Source organism: Podarcis bocagei, assembly GCF_964188305.1.
Source record: "Podarcis bocagei genome assembly, chromosome: 2".
In the NCBI taxonomy this organism is placed as follows: Eukaryota; Metazoa; Chordata; class Lepidosauria; order Squamata; family Lacertidae; genus Podarcis; species Podarcis bocagei.
The window spans coordinates 65,626,057-65,641,063 of record NC_138126.1 but is presented as its reverse complement, the minus strand read 5'-3'; the positions used below and the strand labels follow the sequence as shown (position 1 = coordinate 65,641,063).

Sequence of the window (15,007 nt, the reverse complement as noted above, 5' to 3'; positions counted from 1 at the left end):
TTACGCAATTCATAGGAGTAAAGGGCTCAATGAATCCACTCCCCCCACCCCTTTCTTTTTTAAAAAAAACAACCAAAAACTTCTTGCAGTTAGGAAAATGCACTAAAAAGTGTGGAGTAACATGTGATTAGGGACATGGGTGGCACTGTGGGTTAAACCACAGAGCCTAGGACTTGCCGATCAGAAGGTCAGCGGTTCGAATCCCCGCAACAGAGTGAGCTCCCGTTGCTCGGTCCCTGCTCCTGCCAACCTAGCAGTTCAGAAGCAAGTCAAAGTGCAAGTAGATCAATAGGTACCGCTCCGGCGGGAAGGTAAACGGTGTTTCCGTGCACTGCTCTGGTTTGCCAGAAGCAGCTCAGTCATGCTGGCCACATGACCTGGAAGCTGTACGCTGGCTCCCTCGGCCAATAAAGCGAGATGAGTGCCACAACCCCAGAGTCAGCCACGACTGGACCTAATGGTCAGGGGTCCCTTTACCTTTTTAACATGTGATTGACAGAAAGACGTATAACCTCCCCACAAACAAATCTGGATGAATGCTCAATAAAGAATAAACTTTGTATAACCTCCATGCAAACTTTGCTCAATAAATGCATCATCTGGAGGAACCCTGGGCCATATTCAACTAGCTGGTCCTGCTAAGTGGAAGTCAGAAACAGGATGTATGAAGTTGCATCCCTCCCCAAGAATCCAATTGCCTTTTCCTGTTCATTCTTCCCCACATGCTTCCAGAAGGATGTCTACGGTCCCTTCCCCCTATCCTGGATAAATGCTTAGCATGTTCACCTAATAAAATATCTAGTTAACTCTTTTCTAAAAAGTGTAAAACCTAAAAAAAAAATAGCTGGTCGGAGAAGGGTAGAAGTCTGACATAAAAAAATGACCACAAGGTCCAGCCAATTAATGTTGCGCACCCCTCTGGTCTGAAGAGGGGATGGTCATAGCATAATATTATCACAAGGACTGGCCAATCAGTGATCTCCAAATCCAAAAGAACAGATTCAACCTAATCCACTCTGGATTAGAAAGCAATATGCAGAAACTAGGCAGATTTGAAGGATTAGAAATCTGAGGGATTAGAAATTTGGGTGTCTGTACATTTATCTGCCAGTTTTTGCCTTGCATTTTGGTCCTGCATTTCCTACGTTTTGAACAGCAGATGCATTTTTCTTTATTGAATATTCATGAAAGTTCACTGTAGTTCAAAACAATCTTCCGTTCATTTAATTGTACAAAGCAATAACTTGGTGAATATGATTAATGTCACGAGCTCTTAATTAATCTGCCACTGTTCTGTAAGCAATATAGGCATTCCTGAAGGTTAAAAAGGTTTCGAATTATTTCCTTCTGAATTTTAAAGGAACAATTAACAAAAGGTTCATATAGTAGAAAATCTCAGACACATGAAATTAGTTTCACCCCAACTCCTTTCAACTCAGATTGCATGGCCTCCTAGATCAAGTGGTGTGTGTGTGTGTTGCAATCCTTAAGCAATTCAAGGAATTAAATAAGCAAGTGTTTCAGGGTTAGAAGGATTCAGCAAACATATTAGAAGCTTGCGCTCTAACACACTGCCATCAGGTTTCCACGCTGCTTTGTTATCATGAGGACTAGAAACTTACTTTACAGCTGAAATGGTAATGAAGCCTATGCATTGCAAGTAAGCAGCTCTCTTATGCATGGGTGACATTATGATTGACAGAATGTTTTTGACCCCTGTGACAAGTCTACAATTAAAGACTTCTGTATTTAGTTCAACTGTGGAGCTGCACAGCTGCCATTCAGTACCCCTTCTGGTCCTACCTAGCTAAGACTGTGGTAAGAAGAAATGGAAAATCTGCAGTTCTATTTCTATAACCACTCCCATGGGCATACCTGTTGAACATCCTTTCTTAAATGAATTTGTTGCTTCTGAATTAGAGCTTCATGGCTTGAAGGGAGGGAGGGAGGGAGGGAGGGAGAAGGCAGCATCTTCTACACCAATGGTTTATGTTCACAGCAATCTTGTGCATTTAGCATATTCTTATCAAAAGTGCTGAAACCTTCTTTCCTGTTCAGGTGTGCTCCCAGCTAAGCATCCATCCTTTCATGCAAGTATTGCATATACCAAAAGGTAAATACGCTGTTTAAAATGAAGGTTCGCAAGATTTCAACTCATATCTTGGTTACTGTCATTTGGTGGATTACACATTACAGCACAATCCCATGTATACTCAAAAGTAAGTACTATTAAATTCAGTGGAATTTACTCCTAGGTAAGTGGGGTGAAGACTGCAACCTTAATCAGAGCGTTGTCTCTCCCCCCGCCCCCTTGGTAAAACTGTTCCCACTTTTTATCCTGCCCTCCTCCACAGTGATCCAGACACTTACCTGCCCAGCCTGACTCCTCAGCCGGCAACTGCCTCAGCCAAAGCAAGATGATGGAAATAGAATAAATCAAGTCTCCTTTTGCAGCACCGCACATGATCCCTCCCATGGTCTGCAGAGAAGGCACGTTTCATAGAGATGGAGATGTCATAGCTGCTGGTGGTTCTTGATGCTGCTGCTGCTGCTGCTGCATTTGGCTTGGTACAGAAGCCTCCGCTTTTGCAATGCTTTGGTAGGCACATGAAATAGTGGCTTAAAAAAAAAAAAGACCAGCTTTCAAATCCCGCCCATCACGGAAGCCATCATTCCTATTCCAAGACAGATGTTGGCCGGTGACGTAGCAGCAGCAGCAGCAGCAGCAGCAGCAGCAGCAGCAGCAAAAGGCAGGATCCGTCCAACCATTATTATCCGACGAGGAGCCTTTAAGAAAGCATAGCGGGAGGTGGTGAGAAAGGCAGTCTTGTCTTTCCTTGCAGCCCGCCTGAAAATATAGCGAGAGCTCGTTCCTGTTACTCCTTTGTCTTCAAACCTACCGGCGGTGTGTGCAGTAAATTTCAGTTGTATTTATTTCAGGAGCTCCTTCGGATTCTGAAATGTATGACTTAAAAGCTTGAGGGGTCGTTTATCAATCAGTCAGTTATAAGCTCACAGGCATTAATTTGATAAGCAGTAAAGAGATCAGAGTGCATGCACCATCAGCCTCCTTGGAAGAAAACGCACGCCGTGCGCATCTCCAGGCGCAGAACAGGGTTGGGGCATTTCTTAACGAACAGTTACCTTCCCACGAGGCATCTGTATTAAAGATGCATCTCGACTTAGATCTGTTCATCCGCCCTCTAGTGGCAAAATCAAGAGCTGGAGCAGCCCAAACGGACACGGTTGTGTGGCTTCAGAGTCCAGGCAGATCCAAATCTTACACTCTCCATTCCTTGTGCCAGCTCTGGTGCCTGCTATTTTTAAGCCAAATGCATTTCAGCAACCAAATACATTTAAAACGGTTTCTCCAGTAAATCACTGGACCAGTATGCGGTGAAGACGAAGGGGATATAGTCTGCCTTCTTCGCTTGTTTGCAAGGGGGCGGGGGGGGGGTTGCTCTCCTTTCCACTCTCAAGGCAGCTTAAGTTATGCATAAAATGTTATGCAACAGAGAAAAGTTATTTTTAAAAGGCAACAATGCATTCAGACTGCAGTTCTATGTGCTCTTACCTAGGAGTACCTCTAAGTGAACTCAGTAGGCTTTACTTGTTTAGGGAAGTTTTTAATGACTGATGTTTTAATGTATTTTTAATCTTTTGTTGGAAGCCGCCCACCCAGAGTGGCTGAGGAAACCCAGCCAGATGGGTGGGGAATAAATAAATAATTATTATTATTATTATTATTATTATTATTATTATTATTATTATTATTATTACTGAGTAAGCAGACACTGAAAACCCTCACTTTGCAGTATCACACCCACACCCACAGAAAGAGAGTAAAACAAGGGGGACGGCTGTACTGATTTATCCCAGCAACCCCATTCTGTGATATCATAAGGGATGGAAAGTGTCCATACAAGCCTATGCAGTTTACAGAGAAGTAAGTCCCCTATGCTCGTGGAGTCCCAAGTAAACGTACCTCCTCTGAACATCAGTAACCCCAGACAAAGACAGTAATCCAAACAGCAGAAAGAGGAAGGATAGGCAAGAGTTACTACGAAATTAAAAGATGCCTGCTTCTTGGGAGAAAAGCAATGACAAACCTAGACAGCATCTTAAAAAGCAGAGACATCACCTTGCCAACAAAGGTCCATATAGTAAAAGCTATGGTTTTCCCAGTAGTGATGTATGGAAGTGAGAGCTGGACCATAAAGAAGGCTGATCGCTGAAGAATTGATGCTTTTGAATTATGGTGCTGGAGGAGACTCTTGAGAGTCCCATGGACTGTAAGAAGATCAAACCTATCCATTCTGAAGGAAATCAACCCTGAGTACTCACTGGAAGGACAGATCCTGAAGCTGAGGCTCCAATAATTTGGCCACCTCATGAGAAGAGAAGACTCCCTGGAAAAGACCCTGATGCTGGGAAAGATGGAGGGCACAAGGAGAAGGGGATGACAGAGGACGAGATGGTTGGACAGTGTTCTCGAAGCTACAAACATGAGTCTGACCAAACTGTGGGAGGCAGTGGAAGACAGGAGTGCCTGGCGTGCTCTGGTCCATGGGGTCACAAAGAGTCAGACATGACTCAACGACTAAACAACAACAAGAACAACAACTAAGTCACTCTCCATAGTGACCAGTAAGGAAAAAGGCACAAGGCCACCCATCTTGCTGAATCTAAGCAACTCTGGGTCTGGTCAGTGCCTTCCTTGGAGGTTTTTAAGCAGAGGTTGGATGGCCATCTGTCTTGGATGCTTTAGTTGAGACTCCTGCATTGCAGGGGGTTGGACTAGATGACCCTCAGGGTCCCTTCCAACTCTATGATTCTGTGTACAGTTGCTCCATGATGGAAGGAAGGTGAGATATAAATACTGTATAAGGAAATAAATAAATCCCAGTCCATTTGGGACTCGAAACCATTAGTTGAAAAGGGACAAAATGAAAGGAAGAAGACCACAGTCCTAAGCATGGAATGAAGCTCCACTGAAATAAATGGGGTTAACTTTCATGTATTTTTTTTAAAAAAAAGATCAGAGGAGGGGAGATCTATTTATCTGCTTCCTTTATCAATGCTTTTATAGAAATCTCAAGAGACGGGTGGGGGAGGAACCCTCCTAATTTGCTGTTCAGCCTCTTAAGAATAGTATCGACCTTTCCGTCTATAAAGACTTCTGCATTTGTACATGTGTAGTTAAAGTGGCACTGTATATATATGAAAGCAATGAGGTGCAAGATTCAAAGAGCAGCAGTTTGCAGGTGGTATCTATTGATCTTTTGACCATATACCAATAAATCAGCCAGGTGGGAAAATAAGGAATTTATTTAAAAGAAAAACACACTGTCTGGAAATAATGATTTTTCTGCTTTGTTCTAAGCTTCAGCTTCTCTCATTGTTTTGAGGTTGTTATTCAGGGATGGCATCATGGCTCTACCATTAATAGGATGGCCTCCTTTTAAGGCAGATGGATGCTGAGGGGGCAGGAAGAAGTGGCAAAACCCGGGGGGGGGGCCGGGGACAGAGCTTAGTGTATGCCATGTAGTCTGTTCAACACCCCTAAGCTAGCCAGTATTCCTAGTTATGGTAGAGGATGCTGCTTGGCTGCTAGTGTTGAAGTAAGATTCAACTACATGGAGTGGGGGGTGGAGGCAGGCACGATTTTGTCTTTCATCTCAGGCAGCAAATCTAAGAAAGTTGTTTTGTTAACTTTTACTTTTGTTTAAAATGAACACTGTGTTTATCTTGTACACATGTGTGCTTTTCAGGGATCAACTATCTTTTGGGGTCTGTCAGCACATTTCCAAATGTGTAGCATGAGCATGCACACGCACGTGTGCGCGTGCACACACACGCACACACATACACTGCAGCCTATTCCATTGGCTGCAATAGAAAGTGTCTTTCAGTAGGGGAAAGAAACCCTACAGGCGCCTGACAAGGTCTCTAGATAGATAGATATAGATAGATGATAGATGATGATGATGATAGATAGATAGATAGATGATAGATAGATAGATAGATGATAGATAAATTATAGATAGATAGATAGATAGATAGATAGATAGATAGATAGATAGATAGATAGATAGATATAGATAGATGATTGATAGATAGATAGATGATAGATAGATAGATAGATGATAGATAGATAGATAGATAGATAGATAGAGTGGTACCTCGGGTTAAGAACTTAATTCGTTCTGGAGGTCCATTCTTAACCTGAAACTGTTTTTAACCTGAAGCACCACTTTAGCTAATGGGGCCTCCCGTTGCCGCCATGCCACTCCCGCGCAATTTTTGTTCTCATCCTGTAGCAAAGTTCTTAACCTGAGGTACTATTTCTGGGTTATCGGAGTCTGTAACCTGAAGCATCTGTAACCTGAAGTGTCTGTAACCCAAGGTACCACTGTAGATAGATAGATAGATGATAGATGATAGATGATAGATAGATAGATAGATAGATAGATAGATAGATAGATAGATAGATGATAGATAGCCTATGAAGCTGAAAAAGTGGGTTCTGGCCCTCAGTAACTTTTGCCATAAGAAATGTGTTAGTTTTTTGGTGCCATGAGACTTTATTGTTTTTTTTGGGGGGGGGGGATGAATATTCTTCTGACAGCCTATAAAGTTGCTGCTTTTTTTTTTAATGGAAAGTATCATCTGGAGAGTAGTGGTTTAGCTTTTGTCTCCAGCCATATTGTTGTAAATACGTTCCATGATTATGGAGCTTTCTCACTCTCTAGGATTTTGCCTAGGCTGGAACTCCATGCTGGGCAAGGTGGTCCTGATTATTTGTGTTTGATGACCAACAGCAAGCCAAGCCACTAGAATGTGCATAATGCCACATCTGTCATTGGGATGGCTGAGAGAAACAATTCAGTCAGTCTGAATGTGGAAAGGAGAGAGAGAGAGAGAAAATCGGTGCTAGTTTTGAATTTGTTGGAAAAGTTTGCTAAGTTGCTGCTGAGGAGAAACTGCTGCATAGGATACTACATGGTAGACTGTTGCTGTTTTAAAGCTAGTATTACCTGGGTACATGCTTGCTTCCTTTATGCTCAACCTCCAAATTTATACACAACCAACTTTCAGTAGTGTTGTCTTGTAATGAAACTTGTAATATAAGAATAGTCCTGGAACCTGCTACATACTGTATCAGAGAAGTGTGTGGCACTGCAGCATGTAACACAATTATTTCTCAGAAGTTGCAAGAAGAGTGTAAACCAAGTCGGTTCATTCACTGTTACCGTACCACAAAAATGTGACACCATTCAAATAATGACATTAAAGATGCATTTGATTAAAGTGGTGGATTCTAGTCAATGAATGCTTGTGTCATAACCATTTTTTAGCATTTAAGGTGCTGCAAAATTATTTTAAAGTCAAAGCAGACTACAATAATCACCTGTGGCTGATTTGAATTCAAGGCTTTTGTCAGACACATCTTCACCATGATATTCCTTAAAACCCACTCATTCTTAAATTGCTGGACAGGGATGCTCTCATGGTATGTGGCGAGTGTCAGATGACTGAATGAGGCTTGAAAATGAGATCGTTGAATTTGGTGTGTATACACTCATATCTCTCACTTCTGGTTAATTGGCTGTGCAAGGCTCTGTATTGCTTCAAAATCCTGTTTCACCAGAAGCCTAAGCTTCCTGGGAGATCTTCATGACAAAAAGGTAAGATAGAAATTCCTAAATAAGTTTTTTTTTTTAAAGGAGAGATATAAAACAAAAATGTCTGTACACAATTGGAACCAAAGCTTCTTCCAAGCCTCTCTCAGCTCTCTTGAAATGGATATCTGTTTCCAACCTTAAAGAACTTTCTCCATGATAAACATGAAGCATATGGCATTCCAAAATCCAGCGCATTATAACTGAGGATATGGTTGCTGGAGACTGTGGTCTGTGTTAACAATGGAAAGCCTGTTCTACCCAGGATTTCCCCTCACATAATTCTATGCTGTGCAAGTACTGTAGGAGGGGGCTTTCCTAGAGTGACAACATATTTAGGAATGCACACTATTATGCATCATCTATGCAGAATTGGAAACCGACAGATGATAGACCTACTTTTCTAGTTGTTCACATAGAATTGTGTTTCTATGAATCAGGATCTGGTGATGGGGCTGTGTTGGTGCACTGACTACAGAATGGTATCTCTTCCTCTTGTTCTTCAGTTATTCAAGATACTAGGCACATAACAGTCACCCTGCCTTTCAAATAAAGTTTCAATCATTTAAAAAGAAAAGAAGTAGCCTGGGTATTTAAGCTAGTTTTGCTTGATTTACTTTTTGGACAGTTGCAAGAAAAACAATGGGCAAAGCTGTTCCCCCTCTTCCCTTAGACATTTTAACAGCTGTGTATCTTTAGTGTATAGTCAGACTTTGTTCTGGGGGTCTATCCTGAAATAGTAAAAGAAACATCTTGGGATCCACCCTAGAGACTTTTATTCCCCTGTGGCTGCCACACCCAGGCTACAGAATTTTTTTGTTTCAAGAGTTACCAATCCTGCTCTTCAATTGCCAAGATTTTTCATTTTACCAGATCATCACATTTAAAGATGCATAGAACTTTTAAAACAAACAAACCCCTGTTAAGTTGTACAAATAGAAAGCATGCTGTAATGAAACATGCCATATGGCAGTATTTTTACCACTGGGTTGTGGTCACTTGAGCTTTGCTTCTCTCTCTCTCTCTCTCTCTCTCTCTCTCTCTCTCTCTCTCCTTCTGTCTGTCTCTCTCCCTCTCCCCACCCCGCCTATGTTCCAGGAAACCCCCTGCATAAAAATATGAGCTGTTCACTGTCCAGTTGTGCATAGCTTATTCTATATATAAAATATCCTTTGAAGGGTTCAGACTATTTCACAGAGAGAGGCCAAGAAGATCAGTGAGGTTCTGAATAGACTATGCTGTGAATGTCATTCATCCTACATCAAGCAGAAATATTTCACTAGCAGCCTTTTTCACTTTATAAATACCATTGATATTTCTGATTCAGGCAACCCCTAGTTAAGCTGTCTGAGAGGAACCAGTCATGAAGCAGAATGAAGAAGCTGGAGCAGTGGTGATGGCAGGAACTGAGGCCTCATCAGCATTCTATAACTATGTGGAAGTCTGGGCCTCGTGTCTCACAATGGATGGGGATCTCATTTTGAGTGGGGGTCTGATCTATTAGGCTTGGGAAGTCAAAGATGGTGGAATGTGGTTTGTTATTATGTATTTATTACACTTGTATCCCACCTTTCTTCCAAGGAACTCAAAGTGACTTACTAGTCTTGCTCCACCTCCACCCATAATGTCTTCACAACAACTCTGAGGAAGTGACTGAGCTCAAGGTTATTGAGCTTCAAAGAGGTGGATTGAGTTAAACCTGGGTTTCACTTGTCCTACTGCTGCACTCTACCCACTAAGCTACATTGACTTTATAGAATTTATGGTGCAAAATCTGACTTTGGTTTATGGTTGCCCTTCCAAAGTTTGCCAGTTCCATGCATTTGCTGTGCCATCTTTGTGCATGGTGCTCCACAAAGAACAGATATGGCAGGTCTGTACGCCAAGGGGTTCTGGAAGAAGGGAAACAGGAATAGTGAAAGGAGGGTGGGACTCAGTTTCTACCACCGTCCCTCAGTTGCCATACACACATATGTAAACATCTACATGCTGTTTTCTGCTCTTCAGCAAAATCCTGGACAAAGAGGTCTTTTTCTCCATCAGGTTTCCAGTTCAGAGGTCATTCCACTGAGGCAGCCATCACTTCATCCCTTGGAGTGGTAGCCAAGTGGTAGTGTAACTGCTCTGCATAGAGAAGGCCACAGGTTCGATCCCTGGTGTCTCCATGGAGAGTTCTTACCAGTCAGTGTCAACAGTACTGAGTGAGATGAACCAATTGTTTGACTTGGTATAAAGGCAGCTTCCTATGTTCCTTTATCTGTTGTGAGCTCAGTGGACCATGGGACATTGCTTTTCTTGGCCATTTCTGGTCTCTCCTTTTGCCTGTGTGTTCTGTCCTTGCATCTCCACCTTTGTTGAGCCCTGGGCTGGGCAGTGGCAACAACCCAGCTGGGTTAGGCAGGCACAGCTGCACAGTATAAATGTCTTTTTCTGGCACTGTGCAGCTTCCGGCTTGCTGTGCTAATGCAACACAATAACTAGCCACATTGTGTGAGGGCCTAAGCACTGTTGTATCCTGCTCATGTGGCACTCGGCAGAAGATGTGACTGCGCAGAAGCACTGCATTCTTAGCTAACACAGACAGGGGGTTGTATTTGCAAACTTTATTTGAGAATGCCCCCCCCCCAAAAAAGAAGAAAGCTACATTCATTGTGGTTTAATAAAAAGACAGGCTGAAAAGGATCCAAGAAGGATGGCTGCTAAAGTAATATAGCGGTTCAGAGAACAGCTTGGATGGATATCATACTAAATCTAGAGGATTCATTTGAGGAAAGATGGTTGAACAAATCGTTTCAAAAAAACCAATCCACACTGAAAAACAGATAGATATAAAAGATAATGCCTGTATTATTCTCTGTGCCTGGAAAGAGCACCAAAGGCAGCTCCCCACCCCCACCCCGTGCTGATTGGTGTGTGGAGAGGGGTGATTTTTGCCAAGATCACAGCTGTGGAGGGAAGGCTTAGACCTCACCTCCCTGCACACCGACTGCAGTGCTGATAATTACTATTGCACCTACCTACCCTATGACAACGAACACCACCAATATGTCTGGTATTTTCTTTTTTAAAACTCATGGTGGGGTTGCTAATCACATTGTTAACATGGTATGCAGCTGCACTCTAAGAGGGGAAAAGTAAAAAGGCAGTGAAAGAAAGAGCGCAAAAAGCAGAGCCGGGAGCAGTGAATCTTGGCCAGGCCTCAACAAGGACAACCCAGATGGTGTGGAATTGTTTTTAAATGTGTGTATGCGTGTGTGTTGGAATTGTTTTCAATAGTTTTATATATGGAACGTCTTATAATTTCTTGTTTTACAGATGTAAATTTTCTGTTTGCTTTACCATGGTGTATTTTATTGTTGTAACCCCAATTTTACAAGGGAGTAACTCCACTGAATACAGTGGGCCTTACTTCTGGGGAAACATGTATAGGGTTACATTGTTAATTGTGAATAAGAGACATGCAGACTTCTATTTGGGTGTATAAACACAAACAATAAGCACTAATGGTAACAAATCGTAATTTATTTTTTCCTAATTGCTCAGGTTTGGGGAATCTGTGGTCTTTCAAATGTTTCTGGGCTAGAACTCCCATAATCCCTTACAACTGACTGAAGGGATGATGGTATTGTGGAGTCCAACAATATTTGGAGGGCCAATGGCTCCACATTGCTGCACAGTTAAGATACTTTTTATAACATTTCATTTTCTTCTTCATTTTTCATATCTCCATAGTGAAGTCATATGCTCTGTGCTTCTAGTCTTTCTAAAATACACCACACATACTAGGGTTGCCATGTTTCAAAAAGTAAAGAAATTTTTAGGAAACACCCAAAATTGTTGATTTTTTTCCCTTGCCTAAGATCCAGGACAAAGCACCAGATGTCCAGGAAAATCCAGACATATGGCAGCCCTATATTAGGCCTGAGCCATGACGCTAAAAATAGGTTCTAATACAGTGGTACCTCGGGTTAAGAACTTAATTCATTCTGGAGGTCCGTTCTTAACCTGAAACTATTCTTAACCTGAGGTACTTTAGCTAATGGGGCCTCCTGCTGCTGCTGCTGCACGATTTCTGTTCTCATCCTGAAGCAAAGTTCTTAACCCGAGGTACTATTTCTGGGTTAGCGGAGTCTGTAACCTGAAACGTCTGTAACCTGTGGTACCATTGTACTAACTTCTGGTGGTCGCTGGCCTAATTTAAACTCTGAAATAATTAGCTCCTTCGTTTTTGAGAGTTTGGATTTAAGGTCACAATTGTGAACAACCAGGAACAAATGTTTTTGGGCATTTTCAAAGCTTTGGTGCTTAAATCCTTTGCCAATGGTGTGTTTGCATTCCCCTAAAAATGGACGGATTCAGAAACTTGTGAAGTGATATTCATGAATTTGAATGGGCAAATTAATTCCGAATTTGAGTAACTGGAGTTCATCTTTGTCTGGAACATATGTTAATGCCCTCCCACATGGAAGTCTTCCCCTCTATCCAATGGGTTACAGAAAACAGTTGATGTTTCTCAGTGAAAAAACAGTGACATCTGCACATGTTTAAATGTACTTTTTCCTTTGTAAGCACTGTATGCAGCTTAATGTCTGCAAGGGAAGGAGCTTAAAAAATTGCAGCTGCACAAACCCAAAAGTCAACAGCTGCCCCTGATTTAAACATTTTTGCTGGCCCTGTTCCTCTGCCTGCAGCTGCAACCTGACACACACAAATCTAGCAGGTAAACATTTCCCCACCACTTCAAGCCAGGAAATATTCGTCTGTGAACTAAAACAATTGTTTATCAGGCTGCTGTTAAAAGCATAGGTGCAGAAGCAGTCAAAACCTCCTACCTATAATGTTAAACTCTCTCCTGCTGATTTTAAAAAGTAGTTCAGAGTTACATGGATGTCCCTAATCTCTAAAAACTTCCTTAGACAACATCCGAAGGGCCAAAAATTCCCTACAACTGTTTTAGGATGATCAGGATTGGGGGTGTCACTTGCCCATTCTTATTACAGTGCCATACAAATTATATTTTGTGTTTATACCTTGCATTGGGAGGCGGCAAATACAGTTGCTGGACTACTCTGGAGATGACAGATTCTAGAGGTGTACTGTGGCATTAGTTTTCATAGCCAGTTCAGGTGCAGCTGTTGTCCTGCAACTGATAATGTTGGCTCTGAGCCTCTGGCCTACAAAAGCTTATGCCATGCAATTTGTTAGTCTTGAAGATACCAAAATACACTTACCAGAGGTAATAAGCAAAAGGTTTGACTCCTGGACCAATTTAAACTATTTCATACTGTGTATTTCAAAACAAACAAACAAAATCTGTAAGAGTTTTGCCATTCTTTCAAATGAAATTTGCCTATGTAAAAAGGTAAAGGACCCCTGGACAGTTAAGTCCAGTCAAAGACGACTATGGGGTGCAGTGCTCATCTCGCTTTCAGGCCGAGAGAGCTGGTGTTTGTCCGCAGACAGCTTTTTAGTCATGTGCCCAGCATGACTAAATCACTTCCTGCCACAGTGGTACCTATTTATCTACTTGCACTGGTATGCTTTCAAACTGCTAAGTTGGCAGGAGTTGGGACAGAGCTCACCCTGTTGCGCGGATTCGAACTGCTGACCTTCTGATCGGCAAGCCCAAGAGGCTCAGTGGTTTAGACCACAGTGTCACCCACTTCTTGGATTTGCATATATATATATATTACAATGAGTGAAAGTATTAACCTTCCCCCCAAACCAGACCTTGGCTTTAAAAGTGCATGGCAGAGCTTTGATGTGATCGCGCTTTACTGTTTGTCATAATGGAGAAGGCTGCTCAATGCATGCATTTCATATGGTTGCTAAGGATTTTGTTGCTGTTTTACTGGTTGTGTGCCTTAAAAGTCAATGGACACAGATATTTAGCTGCTAAAACTTTCCCCATCACTTTGGCTGAAGACAGATGGTAGTAATTTCAGAGCTGAAAGCGGGTGGGGAAAAGCACTGTTGGTTTTCTTAACCATGATGTGTCCATTCCTAACACTGCTCTCTGTGCTAAACATGTACAATTCAGTGGGGGGGTGGGGCAACAAAACTAGTAGTTGGCTCTGCCTGCCACTGACTCTAGCTCCACCTACTGCTGGCCTCCCTACCTTCGGCCCCATGAGTTCTAATGGGCACCAGCCACCACTGCCTACATGCCTCAGTCATATTACTTTCATGCAAAATATTCCAGTCTCCATCCCTGGCATGCCCAGATGCAGCTAGGAAAGATTGCTGCATGAAACTCTTAAAAACTAACAGGAGCAGGGAAATATTCGATGGAAATGAGATCTGAGTCCTTAAAAGAGTCAAATGCGATCTCAAAATACTGTGAAAACAAGGAAAGGGCAGTGACTTTTTCACAGTTCAGAGTTTCTTTCCTCCATCTCCCTTCCCTGTGTGTGATTTCCTCCTATCTTTCTTGGTTTGAGCCAAAGCATAGTCCCACCAGCACGCTTACGGTTTGCACTTGCCCCAAAGTGGAAACCAGGGTGGACTGTGGCTTCCAGTCTTGGTCTGCATAGCAGAAACCATGCTTTGCTAGCTCAAGTGAAACGGCAAGCTACAGTTTGCCTCAAACCAGGAAATGTGGGAAGGAATGGAAACATGCAAAGGGAGGAGGGGGGTCGTGTGAGCCCAACGGTCCAGCCAGGCTCGTTCACATAGCACCAAAGCATACTTTGGCATATGACTGAAACATCAGTCTGGATTTAATAAAACTGCAGTCAACCAATATATGGTTCCAGCTAGCCAATACTGCAATTTGTTTTAAAAAGAAAAAAAAAAGATTGGGGCAGGACAGATGGGAAAAGGCAGATGGAGTGAACAATCCGACAGCTGTTTTATACTTTGGAGCCATAGTTATGTGGGAAATAGCACATTTGCCCACAAGAATTCTTGAAGGTCATCTTTCACCCAGTAGTCTGTTTCGGAGCTAGGGCATGCTTTTAGCTATTAATAAGACTTTCCCTTAAAAGCACTATTGACATAGAATGCACAATGGAAGCTGAGGGTCTGGTTGCAGCATTCATGATGGATAAGCCTGGTCCTCAACTACCTTAACTGTATTCAGCACAGTTGGAACAATGTACTGGAAATGCTAGGTCCAAAGTTTAGAGCAAAACCATAAAGATATTGAAAGGACAAACTGTACACAATTTTGATGAGACACTGCCAACGATTGTCAGTGAAAATTACCAGTGAAGTATATGAACTTCTTTGTTCCTTTTAGGTTTTTCTGCTTCAGTTCTGACTGCTACCTTGAAATATATTATCATAAGGTTGTGTACTGTCCACATTGCTAGCATTCTAAAAAC

General features: G+C 42.3%; 1 protein-coding gene across 1 annotated transcript in view; it reads right to left on the bottom strand.

The window, feature by feature from the left end:
* The window catches only part of ADAM19 (ADAM metallopeptidase domain 19), a 55,317-nt gene extending 52,628 nt beyond the window's left edge, over positions 1 to 2,689 (bottom strand). The window contains exon 1 of the mRNA XM_081181112.1: positions 2,371 to 2,689. Coding sequence (XP_081037238.1) covers positions 2,371 to 2,476 — 106 coding nt within the window. The 5' untranslated portion in view covers positions 2,477 to 2,689. The remainder of the gene's footprint in view (positions 1 to 2,370) is intronic.
* Positions 2,690 to 15,007: the final 12,318 nt, after the last annotated feature.